General features: G+C 47.2%; 1 protein-coding gene across 1 annotated transcript; it reads right to left on the bottom strand.

Annotated features, from left to right (window-relative positions):
* Window positions 1-604: 604 nt before the first annotated feature.
* Window positions 605-1,226, bottom strand: NHLH2 (nescient helix-loop-helix 2). The gene has a single exon (XM_036342569.1). It carries the CDS (start codon window positions 1,189-1,191, stop codon window positions 784-786), a length of 408 nt encoding a protein of 135 aa, XP_036198462.1. The 5' UTR covers window positions 1,192-1,226; the 3' UTR covers window positions 605-783.
* Window positions 1,227-22,265: the final 21,039 nt, after the last annotated feature.

Below are 22,265 nucleotides of genomic sequence, written 5' to 3'. Positions count from 1 at the left end.
TTTTCTAACTGCACCTATGGGTCCACGCGTTTAAGGTCACGAATAGATGTTTTTGGATATATAAAGGGGCACTTTGCCTGAAAACGCAGTCAGATATTAAGTTTTCCATTTAAATATGGATTTTCCTGTCTACATTAGAGTCATACTTCAGGGTTCAGTTCCCTCCAAGCTTAGATCGTCCCACACTGTGTCTGTCTGTTCTCACTGTATCTTTTTGAGCTTACCAAGTATGCAATAGGGCTTGTCTGTTGTAGTTGGTTTCTAATCTAATCTTTCTTTTCGCATCTGAATAGAAAATTTCCTGTTCCACCTTCAGGTGCCTAAAATCTCTACCCTGGAAGACATTCCCTCCCTTCCCCTCCGGATGTTTGGTGATTTGTCAGTTAGAAAAATCCAGATCGGCTAAAGTTATGAGCCTATACTCAGAGCTTCTGCCCTCATTTTTTCAAAACTTGGAAGATTCGTGGGAGATAAACTAAGGAGAACTCCAAGTCTCCAGTGAGCTAAAGGAAACACCCTTAAAGGGATCCTAACGCAGGGAGGGGAGGCCTGGGGGCGGCCCAACTCCAGTGCCCCCGGGGGTCCGCCGGCCTGGGAAGTACCCCCTGCAAGCCCCACAGCTTGCCAGACAACCCCACCTTCCAGAGTGGGAAACCTTCCCTCGTCCCCCTGCTGATTCGAGAGAACGCAACACGCTGATAACTTCTTCCATGGTCCAAGTCTCCGGGGTCGGTCTCAGTCCCCCGACATCCAGACCCGCAGCCTCCGGCAACGCTCCCGCCCCTACACGTCCAGGACGTGGTTGAGATACGAGATGTAGCAGATGGCCAGGCGCAGGATCTCGATCTTGGAGAGCTTCTTGTCCGGGGGCAGCGTGGGCAGCAGTTTGCGGAGCTCGGCGAAGGCCAGGTTGAAGGCCTCCACGCGGATGCGCTCGCGGGTGGCGTGAGCCGACCTGTACTTGGCCGTGGCACGCCGGCGGCGGCGCTTCTCCTCGCGGCTCAGCTGCTGCGGGTGCGGGTAGAGCGCGGCCCGGCCGCCGCCCTTGCCGTCGCCCTCGGCCTCCTCCACCGGCTCCAGGTCCGACACGTTGCCCAGCACCTTGGCGTCCGCGCCGCCCAACGACTCCGGATCCGAGTGCGCTGAGCTAGGGTGGTCCGAGTCGGCAGCTTGGTCCGGACTCAGCATCATTTTGGAGGCTGAGGGGGAGTCAGAAAATCAATCAATAAAAGGAATCAGGGTCTTCGATAGGTGCGGGAGCGGGGGACGGCCTCCTTCCCACCCCAGGCCCGCGCGCTCGGGGGGAGCTGGCCGGGCGGGGAGGGAGCCGTCTCTCCTAGGCAGGGCCGCATCCTGGACCTGAGACCTCGGCCGGCAGGAGGCCCAGCCCGGGACGACCGCAAGCCTGTGACGCCTGGGTTTTGTGCGCCTCGGGCAATAGACCAACTCCATCATTCTGCCTCCCTCACTTCATTTCCTTCGTTGACAAATGACGAAGGATGAACACATCTGGCTTTCGCGGGGGAGGGAAGGGAGAAGGGGAAGGAATCCGGCTCCCGGGCCTCCCGCTGTTCTGGGGCACAGGCTGGGGCGCCCAGGGCTGGAGAAGGGTCCGGTCCCGCGGGCAGACGGGGAGCAGGCCCAGAACTCGAAGGCGTCCTGGTCCCCCCCAGTGCTTCTCCGAAATCATAAAGAAACGACTAAACAAACGGAGGCTCCTTTCAGCACAACAGAGACGCTCGTGCCCTCGCAGGCTCCCGAAGCACCATCTGTCACACAGGCAGCCACACACATCAGGGACCCAGGGACGTGGAGACTTGACCTGCGATAAGACAATGCGCCCGGCAACCTGCCGACCACTCCCGGGAAAACGCTGGCGGCCGGGGCGCTGCAGGAGGAGAGGCTGGGGAGGAAGGGAAAGGCAGGGCGCGGGACCGGAGGAGGTGGGCAGGTCTGGCCCCAGCTACACCTCTGCCCGCAAAGTTTGGGTGCTGGGGGGCCAAAGCCCAGAGCCGGCCACCCTCTCGGACGGCCTGGCCAAGGCCCGGCAGGTCTGTCCCCAGCTTTTTCCTCTGACGCTGGCTTCCTGGAAAGGTCCCCTTGTCCGGCTCCTCCGGCGTCTAGAGTTCGCCCCTCCTGCGCGCCTTTGGGAAGGGAGCGGCCCAGGATCGCTGGGCTCCAGGGGAATTTGGCGTCTAGAAAGGGGCCAGCTCGAGGGGCCAGCAGCTGCGGGTACCGAGCGCAACTACTGCGGGCGCCCCGGGCGCAAGGACCAGGCTGGGAGCCTGGGGCCCTGCGTGTGCAGCCGGAGCGACCTGGCCGGGGAGAAACCCGCATGGGCGCCAGGGTTTGCTTCCAGAGACAAAAGCGGGGACACGCGCTCCGCTCCCAGCACCACACTGGCTTGGGAGAGAATTTGGCTTCAAGACCGCTTTCACTCCCTGCGAGGAAAACATGTCCTCTAAGGCAAAATAAAAACAACCCTCCCAGTGAACTACCTGTGATTCCCTGCGGCTTTTAACGGATACATTTATAAATAGAGCAACTTGCGCCTACACACTGGCTTGAAAGGGTATAAATAAATAAGCCAGGAAATCAGAATAAGCCACTACAGTTGTAGCTCAGGCAAAAAGTTCCTGGATTGCCCTCAAAGCATGATACATTCTCCTCCAGATATCTTTTTTTAAATATTCATAAAAAGCACATCGTGTGTGTATTTTATTTCTTTAACATTTGCCTGAAATGCATCTGTCAATGCAATATGAACAAACTAACTTAGTTCCACACCGGAAAAAAAATTATTTAAAGGAGCCTTACCTTGTAAAAGCCTTTTCGATAATCTTTTCTCCAATCTTTTAGAGTTAAAATTCCAGGGAATACAGGGGAGGGACTCCGAAATATATTAAAAGCAGAAAATATTTATTACATTCAAATATGAAAAAGCAGCTGTCATCTCGCCGGTGTCCACACTGAGGAACGATAATATCTCAGGATGTGGACCGTATCAGTGATTGTTTACTTAGCTGATAGATCAAAACGCCTTTGCCTTTTAATTGTTCGCAAACATTTCGGGAAATTCGTTGTTGGTTTTCTTCCCCCCAAAATACCACGGGAGGTGTTGAAAAGTCTCCTGCCTTTTCTCCTCTTCTAGGTCTCTATAAATAACAAAAGAGATGCAGAGATAAACACAGTCACATCAGAGGGCTGATTCCTCCACTTTCTAATAGCAGAAGAATCAATAAGAAAGATGGTTAAGATAAGATACGGCTCCTGTAGGATTCCTTTTCCTCCCCTTAAGAGGGCTGAGCAGAAACTGGGAAGTACAAGGCAGAGATGCGATCTGGCTCAGAAGTGATTTTTTTTTTTTTTTTTTTTTGAGATAAGGCTTTGTTCAGCTGATGTCTCCCCAGTTCCCAGGAACACAATACTATAACTCGGGGCTAAGCGTGTCTCTTCCTCTTCCCACATCTACTTGTATGTTGTATAAACAGACACCTATTTCCAGTTTCAAAGTCTTTCCAGGCTTGGTTACATCTCCCACCCCCAACCCCCTCCTTCCTTTACCTTGTAGCAAAATAGACATAGTCAGTGGCTTGGAGATGCTTGGAGAAAGGGTGGTGGAAAGTGAAACGTCTCCAGCAGGAACAGTGGCAGGGACGCTGAGCAAGACGGAGAGGGTGGCAGAGCCCAGCAAAGAGGCAGAGATGCGCGCGGCTTCTTAGCTCTCCTGGTACCAATTGATTCAGCCTGGAGATGGTGGAAGAGATAAAGGCTTAAGAAGGGGGATGGAATTTTTTTCCCCCCCTAAATTGATATTTAATGGGAAATCCTATTGGACAGCAACCTGGACATGAGTCACTTAATTGGACTTGACATCTGTCACAGTGTTGGAGTTTTCACAGCCCAAATATTTTAGCAGATTGGATTCCCACTGAATCTGTGCCATAAAATATAACATTGCAAGCAGTCCATGATAGGAACTTTAGCCTTTAAGCAGAATATGTAGCCATAATCAGACTATTTCTCTTTTTCTGACGATTGATGCACGTAAACAACATATTGACTATGGAAAAATTATCCTGGCAAATTATAAAGCCAGCATCTTCCTGTAATGCGCAGGAAAGTATTTGTGTCCCGAACATGGAAATATATACTGTATGTGGTACTGCAATAAATGTATTCAGATATGCACTAGCCACCCTTTTTAGTAATCATTTCCACTTTAAAGAACACTTCAATAGGCTTGATTAAGCTTATTCCTATTTTTCAGAGATATCTTCCCACTGGACTAATTTTCCAATATGTGATAAAAACAACAACAACAACCCTTTCAATAGATTGTCATAGGTGGAGCTGGGAACAGAATCCAGGCATTATAATGGCAGGGATCACTAGACGAGACCGTTGGACTTTCTGAATATATTTGTTTTCCTCTTCACCCTCTCATTCATTCAACTTAAACTGTGGCATCCCCCAGGTGTTGATTATGCAGCTCATTCTTGCTTGTTTTCATCTATGACTATTTCGCCGTGTGGCAGTGCATTGGGCCAGGATGTAAACACATACAAATCACCAGTGTATTCCAACACGTAATGCCTTTGCCTTACACGACCCCATGCCTCTGAATTTATATGCCTTATAACAAAAGGGAAAATCTAGTTCAATTATTTTGCCACTGTGAGCCACCATCAATTACAAATTATTTGCAATTATTTTAGCTTTTTTTTTTTTTTGATAGTGCAAGCATGAAGCACCCTCCCTCCCCAGTCCCTGGGGGAACTTTGGTGGAGAGAGGAGCCCTCACTTGCCCTCGGAGATCAGTTTTGCCCGAAACACAGGCTTTGTCATCAGGGAGGGGGTTGGTCAGGCCGCCCCTGGGAGTGACCCTCTGGGTTCCTCATGGCTGCCACCAGTCCTGTGTGCCTTTGCACACGTTTTTCATTCTATGGGAGATTCCTGGACCAGCAAGGGGTGGGTGAGAACAAGGGGTGCCTCCACCCAAAACGGGCACCAGCACTTTCCAGCTGCACCTCCTCCCCGCCCCAGCGCAGAGGGACATTTAAGTGGAGGCAGGAGCCGGCCACATTCAGGTGGCCATGGGAACAGGTGAGTGGGTGAACTAACTCCTCCAGGTGGTGCAGATGAAGGGAGAGGGAGGTCTCCCCAGCCTGGCTGGGAGCAGCCAGCACTCTGCATTCACCCACACAGAACCCGGAGTGAGCACACAGCCGTGCTCCCAGGGGTACCTGTGTTCCCCACCTCCCGCTCCTCACACAGGCCCGCGGGCTGCTACACCACTACATGACTGGCAGGTCGAAAAGCCTGGTGGACCTAGCCACCACAGTCCACACGGCAGCTGCTGTAGTGGAAAGTGACTGGTATCTGTGTTCACCCTGGTGTTGGGGGAGGAGGGACAATGAGGGGGACATCCCAGGACAGGGTGGAGTCTCCTGTGGTGTGTGTGCATCTAGACACGTTCTCTCTTCCATTCAGGCTTCTGATTCCACACTTACAACCTGTGGGTGCATAAATTCATACACAAGGAAGCCTGTGTAAACAGGTACACACTCAGACCCATATGTAGTCATGCCTAGACACGCTGTCATGGTCACAGGCATGGACTCACACTCACACACATGCATTCTCTCTTCCAGGAAGGCCTCCCTGTGCCCTGCTGCCACCTCTCAGACCTCCTGGCACAAATGGCCCCTCCTTCTGTGCCCCATAGGCCCTCTTCATAGTTCCCCACAACACATTGTGTACCATGATTCTTGGTTTCCATACTTGTGTCTCCCACTGGGCTGTGATGCTTCCGGGGAAGATCTGTAGCTATACCCCAGCCCTGGTGTCTGAGTGTGACATATTATACGTACTCAGTATATTTATGTCAACCAGCTTCCTGTGCACAGAGGCACCCAGGATGTTTGTAAAGAGAAACACTTCCACCTAAAGACACCCATGGTTTCAGCTGTACCACTTTTGTCTCCTTGTGAGGATAGCAACCCTGCCCTACTCACTCCACCGACTGGTTATCTGAAAGTGTTTTATAAAATACCAACCACCATACAAGCAAAGCTATTGTGGAATATTAGGAGGTAACTAGTGATTTAAAAAGCCCGACTTTCTGGCTCTATCATATGCTACCTGTGTGAATTTAAGTGAGTTACTTAGCCTTTCTGGACCTCCGTTTTCTATCTGCAAAATGGGGATATAAAAAGTATGTTGTTATGTTATGTCCTATGTTTTTTTCTAAAGATTAACAAGATAATCTGTGTAAAGTGCTTAAATTAATGCCAGAACTAATGCTCCATAGTGTTGACTATTAATACTGTTAATAACATTGTTATTACTCAATATAAATACATATTGAGAGTCAGAAATATATATGAAATTACATGACATAGGAATATGTCTAGTATATTCACTCAGTGTGTGTGTGTGTGTGTGTGTGTGTGTGTGTGTGTGTGTGTGTGTTGCCTGGACATGGTTGTGGTCACAAACATGGGTTTGCACTCATACATATGCATTTTCTCATACTTCACACAGATTCTCTCATTTTATCTTTACCACAGGCTATGAGGTAGGTGCTGCTGTTGTCCCAATTTTGTATATAAGGAAACGGAGACATGAAGAAGATGGTAATCTACTCAAGTTCATATAGCTAATAAATGATGGGGCCCAAGAGTTAGACACAGGTGTTCTAAATTTGGAAACTGCAACCACAATGTCTTCGCTTCTATGGTCACGGTTTCCTACACAAATACACTCATGCAGAAGAATTACTCAGCAAGCGACGTGCGTGCTCTGAGGGAGAAATAGACAGTCATTGCGACTGAAGCTATATCCCACCTGTTCATGTTTTTCCTCAGGGGAAAAATGTTCCTCTAATATTTCCTGGTAATTCTGAAGGTGGGAGCATATTTCTTGGACTCAACAGATAGTGGGAAGAGGTGCCTTGAATGTTGGTGAGATACTGAGAGAGCATTTTGCACCGGAAAATGGAAAATCCAAGCCTCCACGAGGACTCAATCTGATTTCTTATGATGGAGTTCTAGCAGGACCTTCCAGTGGGTCACAATGAAAACATAGCACCGTCCCTGGGATTCACCAGGCTGCTGCCCCTTCGTTTAGCACATCTGCTCACATTTCCAGGTGCCAGGATGTGATGAGGACCTATTTACTCATAAGACTGTGGCCATGGTGCCTAAGAGCTTTAATCAGTTCTTGAGGTGGGTCCGCGTCTCACCACTGAAAAGCAAATATTGTCCTGTTTCCCTTTGCATACAGCCTCAGGGTGATGCTCGATAGGTTAGAGCACTCTCCTCTCATAAAAACTCTTGCTTGTTAGGTCGGTAGGATTAGGGGTGATTTTTTTTTATCCTTTCAAAAATATTCTTTAATGTTGACAGGAAATTCTTTGACAAATAAGCATTTTTTAAAAGGTTACAAAAAGGTCATTTCCAGGAGGAAAAACAAAATATTGTGGAGAGTTCCCTGCATGGGGACATGGAAACAACAAACAAATGGATCAAGAAATGCCAGCTTGACAACCTAAACCTGTAAGAAGATGGCCAGATAGCTAACTTCGGTGGATAATCAAGCAGACAGAAGTTGTTATGTAGATAAAACTTACGCATCATTAATTAAATACGGCATTATTTTTTCATTCAAGTGTTCTCGTGTGCAGCAGATAAGGCCTTAAAATAGAAATGGCTTAAGGGGCATTTCAAAGTCATTGTTCAACGTAATGATGTACCTAAAAAAATATTAATGTCCCATCTTGGCCATCAGACTTGACCTTGTTTGTGTCTCATTTCTGCAGGGCTGTGAGTTACTAGGGTTAATTTAATAAACTGATCTCTAGTAAGGTAACTGTGGCTGGTAATGCCTCATTACTCTTCCCAGATATCTTGGGGTGCTATTTTTTTCATGATGTTTTCATGTTTGAATCTAAAGGAATTTATGAATTTCAGGTCTGCAGAAATCTTAAGTAAGTGGAGGCTGCCTAAGGAGCTATTTGTACTTCATAGGCTAGGCAGCCCCTGCCTCCACTTCCCTCAACTCAAGGATTTTTATGCACAATTAATAATGGAGACCTTAGTCCAAGCATGTCAAACTCATGGCTCGTGGGCTGCATGCCTCGTTTATTTGGCCCTTGTTCGCCTTTGAGTTTGACATGCTTTGCCTTAGTCCATGGGGTCTTTGACAGGTTTGGTGTCTGTGGTAGGCTGAAAAATAGCCCCCTCCCGAAAAGGTATTCTCATCAAACCCCTGGAACCTGTGCCTGCTACTTTAAATGGCAAAAGATGTGATTAAGTATCTTGATTAAGTTAAGGGTCATATACTGGTACTAGAGGCCCAGTGCATGAAAATTCATGCACTGGAGGGAGGGGGTCCCTCAGCCCAGCCTGCCCCCTCTCACAGTCCAGGAGCCCTCAGGGGCGGGAGGTGACCCAGTGATCAGGAGAAGGCGACACCCCAATCACACCTCTGCTGCTGCCACTGCCGGCAGCACAAGCCTCTGCTGGCCCTGGTTACCTGAGCCTTGGGCTGGCCCTGGGTGGCTGGGCAGCCGCCATCCAGGGCTTGCCTGAGCCTCAGTCAGTGGGGGGTGCAGGAGGACCCGAGGCCCCGGTGGGGCTGAGGGGACTGGGCGCCACCGTCTTGTGGCTGTGGGTGCCGCCATCTTTGTGAGGGTGTGGTGGTCAATTAGCATATTCCCTCTTTATTATAATTAGCATATTCCCTCTTTATTATAATTGTGGTGGTCAATTAGCATATTCCCAAATGGGCCTTACAGTAATCACATGTATCCTTATAAGAGCAAGGCAGAGGGAACTTTGAGAGAGACACACACAGAAAAGGTGATGCAAAGATGAAGCAGAGAGGAGATGAGGCCACAAGCCAAAGAATGTTGACATGACAGCCACCAAAAGCTGAAAAGGGCAAGAAATAAACTCTTCCCTAGGGACTTCAGAAGGAGTGTGGCCTGTGGACACCTTGATTTCAAACTTCTGGCCTCCAGAACTGTGAGAGAACAAATTGCTATCGTTTAAACTACAAGAAACCAATACCACCTATTATCTTGGGTTCAAATCCTGATTCCAAATGTTAACTCTGTGTAATCTTAGACACAGCTTGTTTTAAACCTCTGTCTCCTCATATAAAAAATGACAGCATATATGGAAGGAATCTAGTACGTAATGTTTGGCACCCAGTAATATTTCATGAAATGTTGGTGTTTGTGAAAAAATAATTCAGTGGTTAAAGCTTACATCAATATGTCCACAAACACAATGAGGTTCTGAGCTTACAGAGGCATTCTCTATGCATGTATGGAAACGTGCATTTGCTGGTGGGTGTGAGGAAATGGCACTAACTGGGTGATGGGCTGGTTAGAAGGGAGGGAGTTGACAGTCAGGGGGTAAGAAATTGTGTTCAAGGTATTGACCCCTAAGAAGGAATATATCTGACCCCTGACTGGGGATGGAACCCACAACCTTGGCATATCCGGAGGATGCTCTAACCAACTGAATTACCTGGCCAGGGCAGGGCTCAGATGTATAACCAGAGTCTAGCAGCCATTGCTGGCAGAGACCTGTCACACATAAACACTGCATATCAGGTAAGAACCATAGACTGAGCTGCCAGCCTCCTGCACTGAGTTCCTGCCACCTGAGTCAACACTTATAAAAGAGTTCCTGGAATAGTATTTCAGCCAATGAGGTGAGACCTGCCCCTCCCGTCAGAGCTGCACGGCTGTATCCTCATTTGCATCTTTATTAACCAATCAGAACAGCTCTGTAACAATCAGGATGTGAGATTTCTGTGGTAGGCTGAAAAATAGCCCCCTCCCCAAAAGGTATCCAGCCATTCAGGACAGTGCTATTTGGACCAATCAAACTGTGTGAATTTGGATTCCTCCTTTGCATAAAAATGGACCAGTCAGGGACCAGGGAGGGCACTTTCTCTATATAATCTGATTTCCCCTTCGTCCTAGGAGAGTGTATTTTCAGTTTCTTCTGGAGGCTGCATATCCCTAGTTTGCAAACTGAGTAGTCTCCCTTTTTCTGCACCCCAGATTGGGGTCCTCTGTTGGCTTAGGTTGCTGGCAGCGAGCTTTTGTGGACAGAGGTCAGTAAAGGTTGCCACAGGATTCTTGTATGATTATAAAGCAGATGGAAAAGGTCCTTAGAAATGTAATGGGGAAATTCCCTGGTTTCTTCTTAAAGGGCTTAGGTCTTAAACTCCACATCCATATTTTAAATCTCATAACGGAAATCTAAATATGCTCTTCATTTGTAGTTTGTCAGCTGAGGGAAAATTACAGAATGGGGCACAGCAATGGGAAGATTATGGGTTGCTTCTGATAAATGGCTATTTACACGTACTGAGCCAGCTCTGGGGTATTCTCAGGGCATAATTTTATAGTAGAGTTAACATCATCGCATGAAATATGACAACAGGTTTTTCACTGCCAATCTGAAACGAAATCGCAGCCTTCTGTAATGAGCAAGTAAGGCCCAGAGGCAGAATGGATTGAGCTGTACCAATACCTGTCACCTCCAGCCTTAGGCCCTTTGAGTGCAGAGGGGAGAGATGGCAGAGGTGACAGGACACTCCTGATTCTCTCATGGCACCTGCTACCCACTTTGGGAGGAACAGGTTCTCACCTCCACGTTATAGACACCACCGCCTTCAGCCCCGAGGCACCTTTTCTAAAGCTTGGGTATAAATCAGTCACATCTCCTGTTGACTCCGAGCATCATGTCATGGGTGACACACCTTCACTCCTATCGATCTTCCATTGGCGAGGACTCAGCTCTCCGTCACTGCATCCCTCAGCTCCGTTAATGATTCATGAAGGACATCTAAGCGCCCCGGAGGTGGTCCACACTGGAAGGAACTACTCGAGTTAATATTTTAAGGGCCCTTTTTGAAATGGAAATACTCGAAGCAGTGTTAATCTCTTTGGTCACCTGGGATTTTGTATCCTCTAATTGTGGGAGGGAGGGGGCTCTTTGTGTGAGCACACCTGTATGTTCCAAGTTAATTTTTCTTGGAGTTGGTCTCACTCCAAGTGAAAGCAAAATATATTCTGTTCTCAGCCCGGACCTGCCGGAATTTCTATGTAGTGAACCCCATTGATTCCAGGAATCTGAACAGTGTTGAGAAATAGAAGTGTGGACTAGGGTATTACACTTGCTAATGAAGTCATGTACTCGGTTTTTCTTGTCTTATTCTCTTATAGCTGGCTGGTCAGTACCACCCACTTTCCCTCTGTTGGTCATTTTAGACATAAAGAACCTTCATCATACTTACTTAACATATTTGAATATACATTTGATTTACATGATTCCTCATCCCCTCTCCCAAATAAAAGGCCAGCTGGCACTGCACACAGGGAGGGTTCAGGAGCCACAGGGTTGCTGAAACTCTGCCCCTATTGCTCTGGGCAAGATGGTGCTGGGGCCTGGCTGTTCCCAGTCACAGCATCTGCTCCGTGGTTTCAAATTACTTGTTAGTGGCAACCAGGAGTGAAAAGAGAAATGCTGACGTTTTCTAATCAAACTTCATGTCTCTGAGTCCTCACATACCTTTTTCTTCCATTAACATCACAAAGTAGACCCTGCCTTCCCCTTGCCCACTGCAGGCCAGCAGGTAAAGTCTTAGGATAGATTACATTGATTAGGATGTGAGGCAATTTTGGAAGGAAAGCTAGGCTGAAAGTTACATTTTCACATAGGGCATTTCCATCCCCTTTCAAAAGATTGAACATCCTTCTTTAGTTAGACCCTCTCCCCATGCAGAACCCCTGGAAACCACTGATCTGGTCTCTTTCCACACTTCTGCCTTTTCTAGAGGGTCGTGTAAATGGGATCATATAGGATGAGACCTTTGGATACTGAGATCTTTCATAATGCGTTTGACTTCACCCATGTTATTGCGGTATTCATAGTTCATTCATTTTTATTGCTGGATAGTGTTGCGTTGTATGGATGGATCATGGTTTGTTTAGCCATTCATCCATTAAAGCTATTTAGGTTGTTTCTGGATTTTTTTGGAATAATGCTGCTAATAAACATTTACGTACAGATTTTGTGTGAGTGTAAGCCTTCATTTTTCAAGGGTAAAAACCTAGAAGTGGGATTGCTGGGTCACATGGTAAATGTATATTTAACTTTATAAAAAACTTCCAAACAGTTTTTCAAAGCATCTGTACCATCTTACATTCTTACCAGCAATGCATGAGGGTTCCAGTTGATTTACATTTCAACAACAAGTAAAATTGTCATTTCATTTGCATTTCAGTAATAAATTATATTTAAGCAACTTTTCATCATGTCATTAATCTCATAAATCATAAGCATCTTACTTGCTATCAATATATCTTCTTTGGTGAGGTGTCTGTCGAAATTTTTTTACCATTTTTAAATAGGTTGTTTCTAATCATTGAATCTTGAGTTCTTTATGTATTCTAGATACAAGTCCTCTTTTTAATATGTGATTGCAAATATTTTCTCCCAGCTTATGACCTAACTTTTTATAAGATTTTAACAATATCCTTTGCAGAGTAAAGTCAAATTTAACTGTTTTCTTTTATAAATTATCCTTATTTTCCTGTTTCTAAGAACTCTTTGCCTAACTCAAAGACACACAGTTTTTTCCTATGCTTTCTTCCACAAGTTTTAGAATTAATTTTACATCTAGTTCTAAATAAGCCAATTAGTTTAGAATTTTAGCTAATTTTTCTTTTGGTTCCATGATCCGTTTTTATTTCAGCTTTGTTTTGTTGTGAGGCACAGTTCAAGTTCATCTCCATTCTGCTATGGAGTCTCTCTGGTGAATTTTTCCATTTTAAAATTTCCATTTTGTTCTTTTATAGCTTTCCTTTGTTGCTGAAAACGTCTATCTTCCCATTTATTTAAAAATATTTACCTTTACCTCTTACAGCATGATTACAATAACTACAGTAAAGTCTGTCTGACAAGTCTAGTTCTTGTCATCTCAATGTTGCTTCTGGTGATTGTTCTCTGAGAATTTTTTGAGTTTCCTGGTCTTTGGTATGTTGAGTAATTTTAGGTCATATCTTGGCCATTCCAAACGGTAGGTCATGAAACTCTGAGTCCTGTTTAAATCTTCTAGAAAGTATTAAGTTTTTTGTTTCTATATTGTCCTTTGCCTACTTTTTTTATTATGGTCATATAATTCCTCTTTACTTCTTTAGGTATTAAGGATAGAAGACCTTTTTCTGAAATACTTGAACCAAATACATGCTCTCTGCCAACAATGCTTTGTTAGAAGGTTTTTAAATATTGTAGAGTCTTTTGATGGACTTCTGTTGTGTATTTTCATTAAGGATTCTATTGCTCTTTTCTGACTCCCTCTGTTCCCACGCAGAGCTCTGACAAGTTTTCATCTCAACATTTTCAAATTTGGTTTCATTTTAAATTTTCTATTTTACCCATCTGGATTTATTTTGATACATTGTGTGTGAGACAGTACTATTTTTCGTTGTTTGCAAATAGCCATATTTTTCAACAGATTTGGATGGACTGAATCTTGTTATAAAATTGGACCAAAAAGGAGGTGGTGGTGGGTGGGTGGTGAATGAAAGGATTTGGTGATGAGAGCAGAACCAAGTGGGGACAAGACCAAGCCAGAAACCAGAGGCGATAGTGGGCCAGCATTCCTTAACCTGGGCCATGTGCCAGGCACCGCATGTGGTACTTTTAAAGTTGTGACACCACATGATCTTCACAGCCACTCGGAAGTAATTACTGCTTTTCATCCCTTACAGGTTGGTGCGAGGCTGCATGTATAGTATGTGGTGGAATTTGTTAGACTTAGAATTCCAAGATCCTAACCATTGTTTTTACCAATGGTGGTGCAATGAAATGGTTTGGATCAGGATCTGACATGGGAGATGGAGTTGGGGGACAGTCAGGACCCCAGTGACTGGGAAAGTAAGGGTCCCCTCAGTAAGCCACTGTCATTGCAAGCTGGCTGGTGGCGACCCATCTAGCTCTCTGGGCCTGCTCCCAGGGCTTCTAAGAGGCACCCAGACTTTTTAAAAAATATTTTTTTTTATTGATTTCAGAGAGGAAGGGAGAGGGAGAGAAAGTCAGACACATGAATGATGAGAGAGAGTCATCGATCAGCTGCCTCCTGCAAGCACCCCCACTAGGGATCGAACCTGTAACCCAGGCATGTTCCCTGAGTGGGAATTGAACTGTGACCTCCTGGTTCATGGGTCCACACTCAACCACTGTCTCATGCCAGCTGGGTGACACCTAAACCTTTACTACAAAGAAAACAAAAAGCATTTTTATATTTGGCAGAGGACAAAACCTGTGTCCATTGCTTAAGATCAGTATTGCCACTGGTATACTATAAGCCAGCGATTGCCAACCGGTGGTCCGTGAGGTCCGAAAGGTTGGCGACCATTGCTATAAACAGATGACAGAAAGAAAATAAATCCTTTCAGCATTTATGCTCCTTCCTTAGTCCCCACCCAGGAAAGTGACTTCAAGGTGGAAGAGGTAGGAGTCCCACAGGTACTGGTGATGGAAAATGAAGCCCAAGGCAAAAGAGCAGGCTCTAAAGCAGCGGTTCTCAACCTGTGGGTCACGACCCCTTTGGGGGTTGAACGACCCTTTCACAGGGGTTGCCTAAGACCATTGGAAAACACATATATAATTACATATTGTTTTTGTGATTAATCACTATGTTTTAATTATGTTCAATTTGTAACAATGAAATTGGGGATCACCAGAACATGAACTGTATTAAAGGGTTGAGTCATTAGGAAGGTTGAGAACCACTGAAGAACCCTCAAGCCAGGGCCTGGCCCAATAATTAGATTCTAGGAGACTGCTGTCTGCTTCAAGGGCTGGAGCGTTGAGGGAAGGTGCTAGAAGCCCAGCCACAGTACAAATGTTGATCTTTTAAATAAAGGGCAGGGAGTTTGGATGATCTCCTGTCTTGTGAGCTGGACACTTGCCGGTGAGAGGTAAGGAGTCCATGCATAGGCATATGCACTTCTTTCTGATGGAGCTGCTGGACTGGTTTTCTGGTTGTTGTGTAAACAGAATGCTTTGGACTTGAAACAGTGCACCTGAAGGTGAAGTCTGTGCTTAAAGTGAGATGCACGTCTGGGCAAGGGCTGATGGTGGCCAGGTCAGGTAGGCGCGTAACTGACTGGATGCGGAGAACTAATTAATGGGCTGACGTGGATCTAGAGAAGGGCTCTCTCACACCACAGGTTTCTGGCCTCCGTCTTTCCTTGTTAAGTATTTTTATGAATGACTTGGATGGAGACATTGGTGGCCTGCTGATAAAAGGTGTGGGTGACCCAAAGCTGGGAGAGCAGCGGGATTGCAATGTAAAAAAGATGCGGCAGGCTGAAACAGTGGACCGGACCTGCTAAGATTGTGTTTAATGGGGGTAAATGTAAAGTCCTACACTTGGCCCTACACGAGCAAATAAAATGGAATGAGCAGCAGAGAGAGATGTTTGGCAGCGGCCTATGTTGACGTGCTGGAGGTGTTTCCATTGATCGAAGGCTCAGAATGGGTCACTGGTGCACTGTGAGCTTTGGTTGCAGTGGGAGTGTGGGGAGAATACAAGGGGGGCGACATCCTTCCTCCCTCCAAGATGATGGCCCCGGTTTGCGGAGTGCTTCCCATATGGCAAACATCCTTGTGTGGATTCTCTCCCTTATTCTCACTATTGGCCTTTGGGGGCTATTATTACCCCATTTTACAGATCAAGAAACGGAAGCTCAAAGAGATTAAGTCACTCGTCCAAAGTCACATACTAGAGCTAGAGCCAGGCTATGGACACAGGTGTTCTGACCGAACAGTAGGCTAGACCGCCTCTCCAGGCTGCCTGCAGGCCCTTAGCTCAGACCTAGAGAACTCTGTGAGGTTTTGGTACATCGGTTCACCTTATAAAGTGAGCATTGATAAGCTGAAGGACTTGAGGACTTGAAATCATGTCACGTATGGAATTGGGAAAGCTTTGGGGCTGGGCCATCAGAGAGGGATGTGGGGGAGGGGTTACTGGTGTTATGACCCCTGACCTTGTATGTGTCACAGGCTTCGGTTGTTTCTCTCTGGGGTCCTGGAGTGAAAGCCAAAGGGGTGAAGATACAAACTGGCATATTTAGGTTCAAATGAGCAGGAATTTTCTAATGATTCGAGCACTCGGCCAGTGCCTGGTACCTTGCGAGGGAGGCTCACTAGATGGCTTCAAGCACAGGCCGTTAACCACTCGTCGGGAAGCAACCTGGGACCAGGTGACTTTTGAGTTCCTATCCCACTGAGAGGTCTGTGCTTCTGGACAGTTCCTGACATCTGGATGTAGAGTCTGGGCATTTGGGGGAACGGGGGAAATTCCTGGGGTTTTCCATTTATTGCATTTCAACAGTGAATGTGGGTAACTGGCTCTCCTCCAGGGAGTTGCTTTATTTATTTATTTTTTTACTTTTATTCCTCAGGGATTTTTGAAATATGTACTACTCTTTACCTATATAGCAAAAGCCCCTAGACAGCTGCCTCAGATCTACCGTGAAAGGATGTAAGAACAAATAAGGAAACAAACACACACATGCACTTTTCCCCGCCTCACTGTAGTATCTGTGTCTTCTTACTTAGTGTCACTTCTCGGATGCCACTCTGATGCCGTCAGGATTTGATATAAATCTAACAGCCTTTGACTTCATCCTCCCTAACCCAGAGGTGGCCTTTCTAAAGTATTTCCTCCATTCTGCCGTGGTCTGATGGAAGAGAACTATGACATTAATCGTTAGAATTATAAGGAGAAGATGAGGAAATAGGTTCAGAGAAAGGAACTGAAGACATACAATCAATAAATTATAGATCTATCATACATGAACTTCAGTCCATCCATTGATGGCTCAGGGACCTCCCTCTCCCCACTCTGCCAAAATTCTAGGGTATTTTTTAACCTTTGTTCTGGAGAAGTAGGATTTGTGGACTCATGAGCCCACATATAAAATCTTTTAAAAATGTGGCCCCCCCATATTAAAAGCAGAAGCGATGGCCTAACAGGGAGGCCTACATTCCATATGCACCCAGCCAGCTCACCCATGGGAACCGCTCCTGTCACGCGCCCAGTGCTGGAGAAAGCAGCGGCTGCCCGGGCAATGGGATGCCAGGCATCTAGGTAAATTGTGGGTAAGCACGCGTGGGCCTGCACTCGACAGTCTCAGGTGCAGCCGCATTTTCCTAGGAAGCCCCCACCATCGCAGTCGTGCTGCCAGGGAAGAAATTCTCTTCCCTCTTTTTTCCCCCAGAACCTATTTCCCCTGTACCCGTTAAGCACATTAAATCACTGTTAGCACGCGGAGTGGGCATCGTGTTAGCATAAGATCTAATCAGAGCGAATCTGCTGGTCTCCAAAGGCTTCATTCTTTTTGTCTCTTTCCTCTGTTTTCTTGTTAGACTGAAGAGCCTTTTTTGACATCCTCATTTGTTCTGCTGTGTAATAGCATGAGAGCTTTCCGAGCTGTCGACATCTGCTCCGCTCTGGAGAGCTGCAGGGCCGAGCCAGCGAAGCAATCATCATTATGCCCGCCTGGGCTGCAAAGGATGCGAGAGATGAGGAGGAAGACAAGGAAAAATACATCCGGTGCAATGGTGCTCTAACTGTGAGTGTGTGTGTGTGTGCGCGCGCATGCGCAGCCTATGCATATGCATATACATGCACAGAGGCCATACACATATGTGTGCATCATGGACACAAATCATGGACGGGGAACCAATCAGGCTCAGAGTTCTTCGAAGTCCCCAAGCTTTGTTCCTTCCCCCGGAGCCCACAGTTATGTGGGTGCTGCTTTCCGCATGTGCAGTGGTGTTTGCAGATGCTGGGGAGAAGGACCCTTTTGCTGTCCCCCGCCCTTGTACACAGCTGGGTCGGGCAGGGCTGCGTGTCTTCTTCCCTGGATACCACTCTCTGGGATAAATTAGTCTCGCTGGGAAGATGCTGTAAGTCTTCCTGATTGTCAAGATACTGGCTATTAAATAACTGGTCTGCTGGCCTCCGACTAATATTAAACAGTGGTAGCATCTGTTGGATGCTTAGTGCCTGCTTGGCACTGTGTGAGCCCTTTGTGTGCAGCGTTATTCCCTCTTTTTTATTTTATTGATTTGAGAGAGAGAGGCAGAGAGAGAGAGAAACATCGATTTGTTCCACTTTTTTAATGCATTCATTGGTTGCTTCTTGTATGTGCCCTGACCCGAGATCAAACACACAACCTTGGTGTATTGGGGCATCACTCTAACCAACTGGGCTACCTGGCCAGGAAATGCTACAAGGTAGATGTTGCTCTGATCCCATTTTCAGACAAAGAGATTAGGACATGGAGTAGTCCCGCAGCAACACAAGGTGGCTTCTGGAATTGACCTCAGGCCTCTGCGGCCCCAGCACCTGCATTCTCAGCTACTAGGCCATACTCCCAGAGGCCTTGCTTGTTCACTAACAGAGGCTGATGTTCTAAGGCTGTGCTTACACAGGAACGAGAGAACAGACCGTGTCATTCATAGGTGAATCTCCAGCTAAGCAGCCGGACTGCTCAGTGACACACTTGGTCAATTCTAAGAACAACCTATCAGTATAACGAAGAGAACTGAAATAAAATAAGCCCCCCAACCAGAGATAACCAGCGCTTTTTAAAATTGGGTTAACATTATTTTGCAGAATCCAGGAATCCTGCTGAGGCCAAATGTCTTGAAGTCAACCAGGACCTGGGGTGAGTCAGCCCTGCATCCCAGGTGAATCCCAGGGCCCTGCTTGGTCCTGAAGACAATGCACTGTGGATGGACTAGCCAGCAGCAATGTGGGAGGCAGGTAAGGCCGTCCAGAGAGCATCTCTTTCCTGCCCAGGCATCCACCTCCCCAGCCTGTTCCCACCGGGACCCACTCCTAAACTTGCGCCATAACATTCTCCCAACATCCTCTACCGCTCAGGCCCTGTCCTCAGAGGCTGGTGGCAGATTGAGCTAAAGACAAGGGTGCAGAACTTCCCACGGCCAGGCTCAAGAGCAGGAGTCCTGAGCTTTGCCGGTTCAGCCCTTCCCCAAGTTAACATTATAAACTGAGAGATGCAATACTTCATGCTGTTCCAGGGAGAAGGGGTGGTGTGTGGGGGGGGGATGTTTGACCAAAACAAAAGCTTGGGCAGAAAAAAGGCAGCAGGGATTACTCTTGGGAAGGAGAAAAATCCCAGGCCTAGCCGAGGAGACAGAAGAAAAATCATGTGCGACACACCGTCTGTAGGCAGCTGTGGGCTGAAAAGTCACCCAACGGGAAGAGTGGGCAGCCAGCGAGATGGAAAGAGCCAGCATAATAAGCACGGAGGAGAGCAGGGCTGCGTGGCCAGGATGAAACTGGAGCACAGCTGGGACCCAGAAACATAGTCCCTCGTGCACATGCCCCGCGTCGGTGCAGACTGTCAGGCCCAGAGTCAGCTGTAATAGCCCCACTGTAGTTACGGCCACGCCCCATTTACACAGGTAGCTCCCAGGACCCCCAGCAGTCATGGTGTGGAATGCACTCGGCCATGGGGGTTTGTATGCGGTGAAACTCCTTCCACCTATGTAGAGAGTTGTAAGCCATACGTGAGCTCTAGTGACCATTTGGGAATTCAGAGGGTCTCTGGAAACTTCTATATGGCCTTCTGAGTCTCCAGCTCTGTCACCTGGATCTGTAGTTGATCTCCCGAGTGAGTTGGAATAATGTGCCCATAGCCTGCCAGCTCTGAGATCCCTGAGGGGCCAGTGGGAAACAGGCCGTGGTCCTCACTGGGAGACGCACAGAGAGCTCCCCCTGAGAGCAGCCCTTGCTGCCAAGGGCCACTGCCTGGCTCAAGTCCATCCTGTCCGCAAATCCTCACACTGCAGTTCTGGGGACTGCTGCTCTTGATTTAATTAATTCTCTGAAGAAGGGACTATTAGCACATCGAACGGATGTTAAAAGTATCCTTGGGCCCTAGCTGGTTTATCTCAGTGGATAGAGCATTGAACTGTAGACTGAAGGGTCCCAGGTTCATTCCAATCAAGGGCACATGCCAGGATTGTGGACTCAATCCCCAGTAGGGGGCATGCAGGAGGCAGCCAATCAATGGTTCTCTCTCATCATTGATGTTTCTGTCTCTCTCTCCCTCTCCCTTCCTCTCTGAAATCAGTGTGTGTGTGTGTGTGTATATATATTTTTTGTCTTCCCTCTCTTTGGTAATAATAAAGACAAACCTCGTTTATCACTTTTCAGTTTCAAGAAATATCACTCAGATGCGCTAACCTTGCCCAGCGAGGCGCCAGGTGGGAAAAGTGAAGCCGGGCCCACTCTGTGAACTAGTTGATGGTGAAAGCCGAAATAATTTCTAGAACGTAGCTACTTTGTTAAAATTGCCTCAAATCTGAAAACTGCCAGAGGCGTGTACGCGACTTCCCTTGCCCCCTCCTCCCACCTAAAAGCTTCGGTGGGGAGCCTGCTGGGCTGATAGCACTCGGTCTGCCTCTCCTGGGAGCACTTGGTAAATGTTTTTAGAACGCTTATGTTTATGACGCCCCGGGAAAGAAGGCGGGCATTCACCTCAAGTCAAGGATGTGTGTGCAGCCCGTCTCTGTCCCGCCTCCCAAAGAGGAGAGAGGGAGAGCAGCAAAGCTGGAGAGGTTAGGAGCCGCCCGAGGTTTGATTCAAGAAAGAAAGCGCCTCTGAAGGCGGGAGACAGAACCAGAGGGTAGGACCACGCCCCTCGGTGGCTCGGGACACCCCAAAGCGCAGGTGAAACCAACCAGCCACCCCGTTATGCGCACCTCCGGGAGGACCTGGGAGAGGTTCTCTCTGTGTGGCAAGCACAGGGATGGGCAACAGTAGGTTTCCGTTGTGCGTACGTAAAACACAGTTTATCCTTGCATGATTATTTATTTATTTATTGTATGATTTATTTGTGTCGCAACGATAAACCAACTTTTGCCCACCCCTGTGTTCTCAGTAAAATCTAGCCAGTCTTTTTATGGAAACTGTGACAGTGAAGACCTGTGGAGCACTTTTACAAACGAAAATTTCATTCCTTTAGCTAAAAAAAAAAAAGTATGTTAGTCTTGTATGTAACACATGCAGCCTCATTTTCTGAGGAAAAAAGATACTGGACATCATTTGAGCTTCTTCTTTATGGTCATCAGCTGGCACGAAGGAGCCTGGTCTTATCTGGAAACTGGAGAACTAAGTTCAGAAATGAACAAAGTATCACGCGGACTAGAATGACTTCTGTAGAGGAGGGATGGTGCCCATTGCTTCCCTCCCCCCGCCTCCCATGCCTGCTCCTGTCTCCTCCTGCCTCTGAGAACCCCAGTTCCTCTGGCATGGCCCCCTCATCAGGAAGCCCCTGTGCCTCAGGGGATGCTGATCCAACCCAGCTCCTGTCTCCACTCGCTCCAGAAAGGGCTAGATCTGACCAGGAGTCACTTCACGCCCTTCCCTGGGGCTGGTTCAGGCCAACAGGCACAAGGGAGGTTTCCTGGAGCTTTTGGGGGAAATCCTTCTTCAGAGACCGCCCTGGGAGGGGTCTCTCTGGACAAGGCTGGTCCCAAGTGTGAGGCCACAGCTGTCTTGCTACCAGGCTGAGGATGAGGCTCCAGTGAGCAGAGGGAAATGGAGCCATAAAACCATCCACCCCTAAGCCTCGGGTATGTCTGGACTTGGGTTTTGTGAGCTCTTTTATCTTATTTTACAAGCCAGCTTGCGTTTTCTGTTGTTTGCAAATTAAGGAATCTGAACTAATACAAATTGTCAAAAACTAAAACCTTCTACATAGCACTAACGACAAAGCATTTTGCTTACGTAAGGAAAGAGTGCGATGTTGACTAATGGATAAAAAGAAGGGAAACTGCGTTGTAGTATAACCAAGACGACATCCTCTGCAGAGCGAATGACTAAGTTGTGAATAATTCAGCACCAAACCTGAACACTGTCATCACTCAAGAGAGTGTGATTCTGACTAAATGATCAGAAGTTTTAAAAACAGGTGTCTACCATGGCCCTCCTCCACCTTAGCTAGGACCTGTTGGAGAGCGTGAAGCAGCTATAATCTAGTGTGCTGTCTAAATGAGAATCAAGCCTTGGCCGGTGTGGCTCAGTTGGTTGAGCATCTTCCCTTACAGCAAAGTGTCGCCAGTTCTCAGGGCACATTCCCCGGGTTGCGGGTTCTGTCCCCAGTGCAGGTGCGTGTAGGAGGAAAC

This window comes from Myotis myotis, unplaced genomic scaffold (assembly GCF_014108235.1).
Source record: "Myotis myotis isolate mMyoMyo1 unplaced genomic scaffold, mMyoMyo1.p scaffold_m19_p_18, whole genome shotgun sequence".
Classification (NCBI taxonomy): domain Eukaryota; kingdom Metazoa; phylum Chordata; class Mammalia; order Chiroptera; family Vespertilionidae; genus Myotis; species Myotis myotis.
Note: the sequence above shows the minus strand (reverse complement) of the source record. Positions and strands in the feature narration are given on the sequence as shown.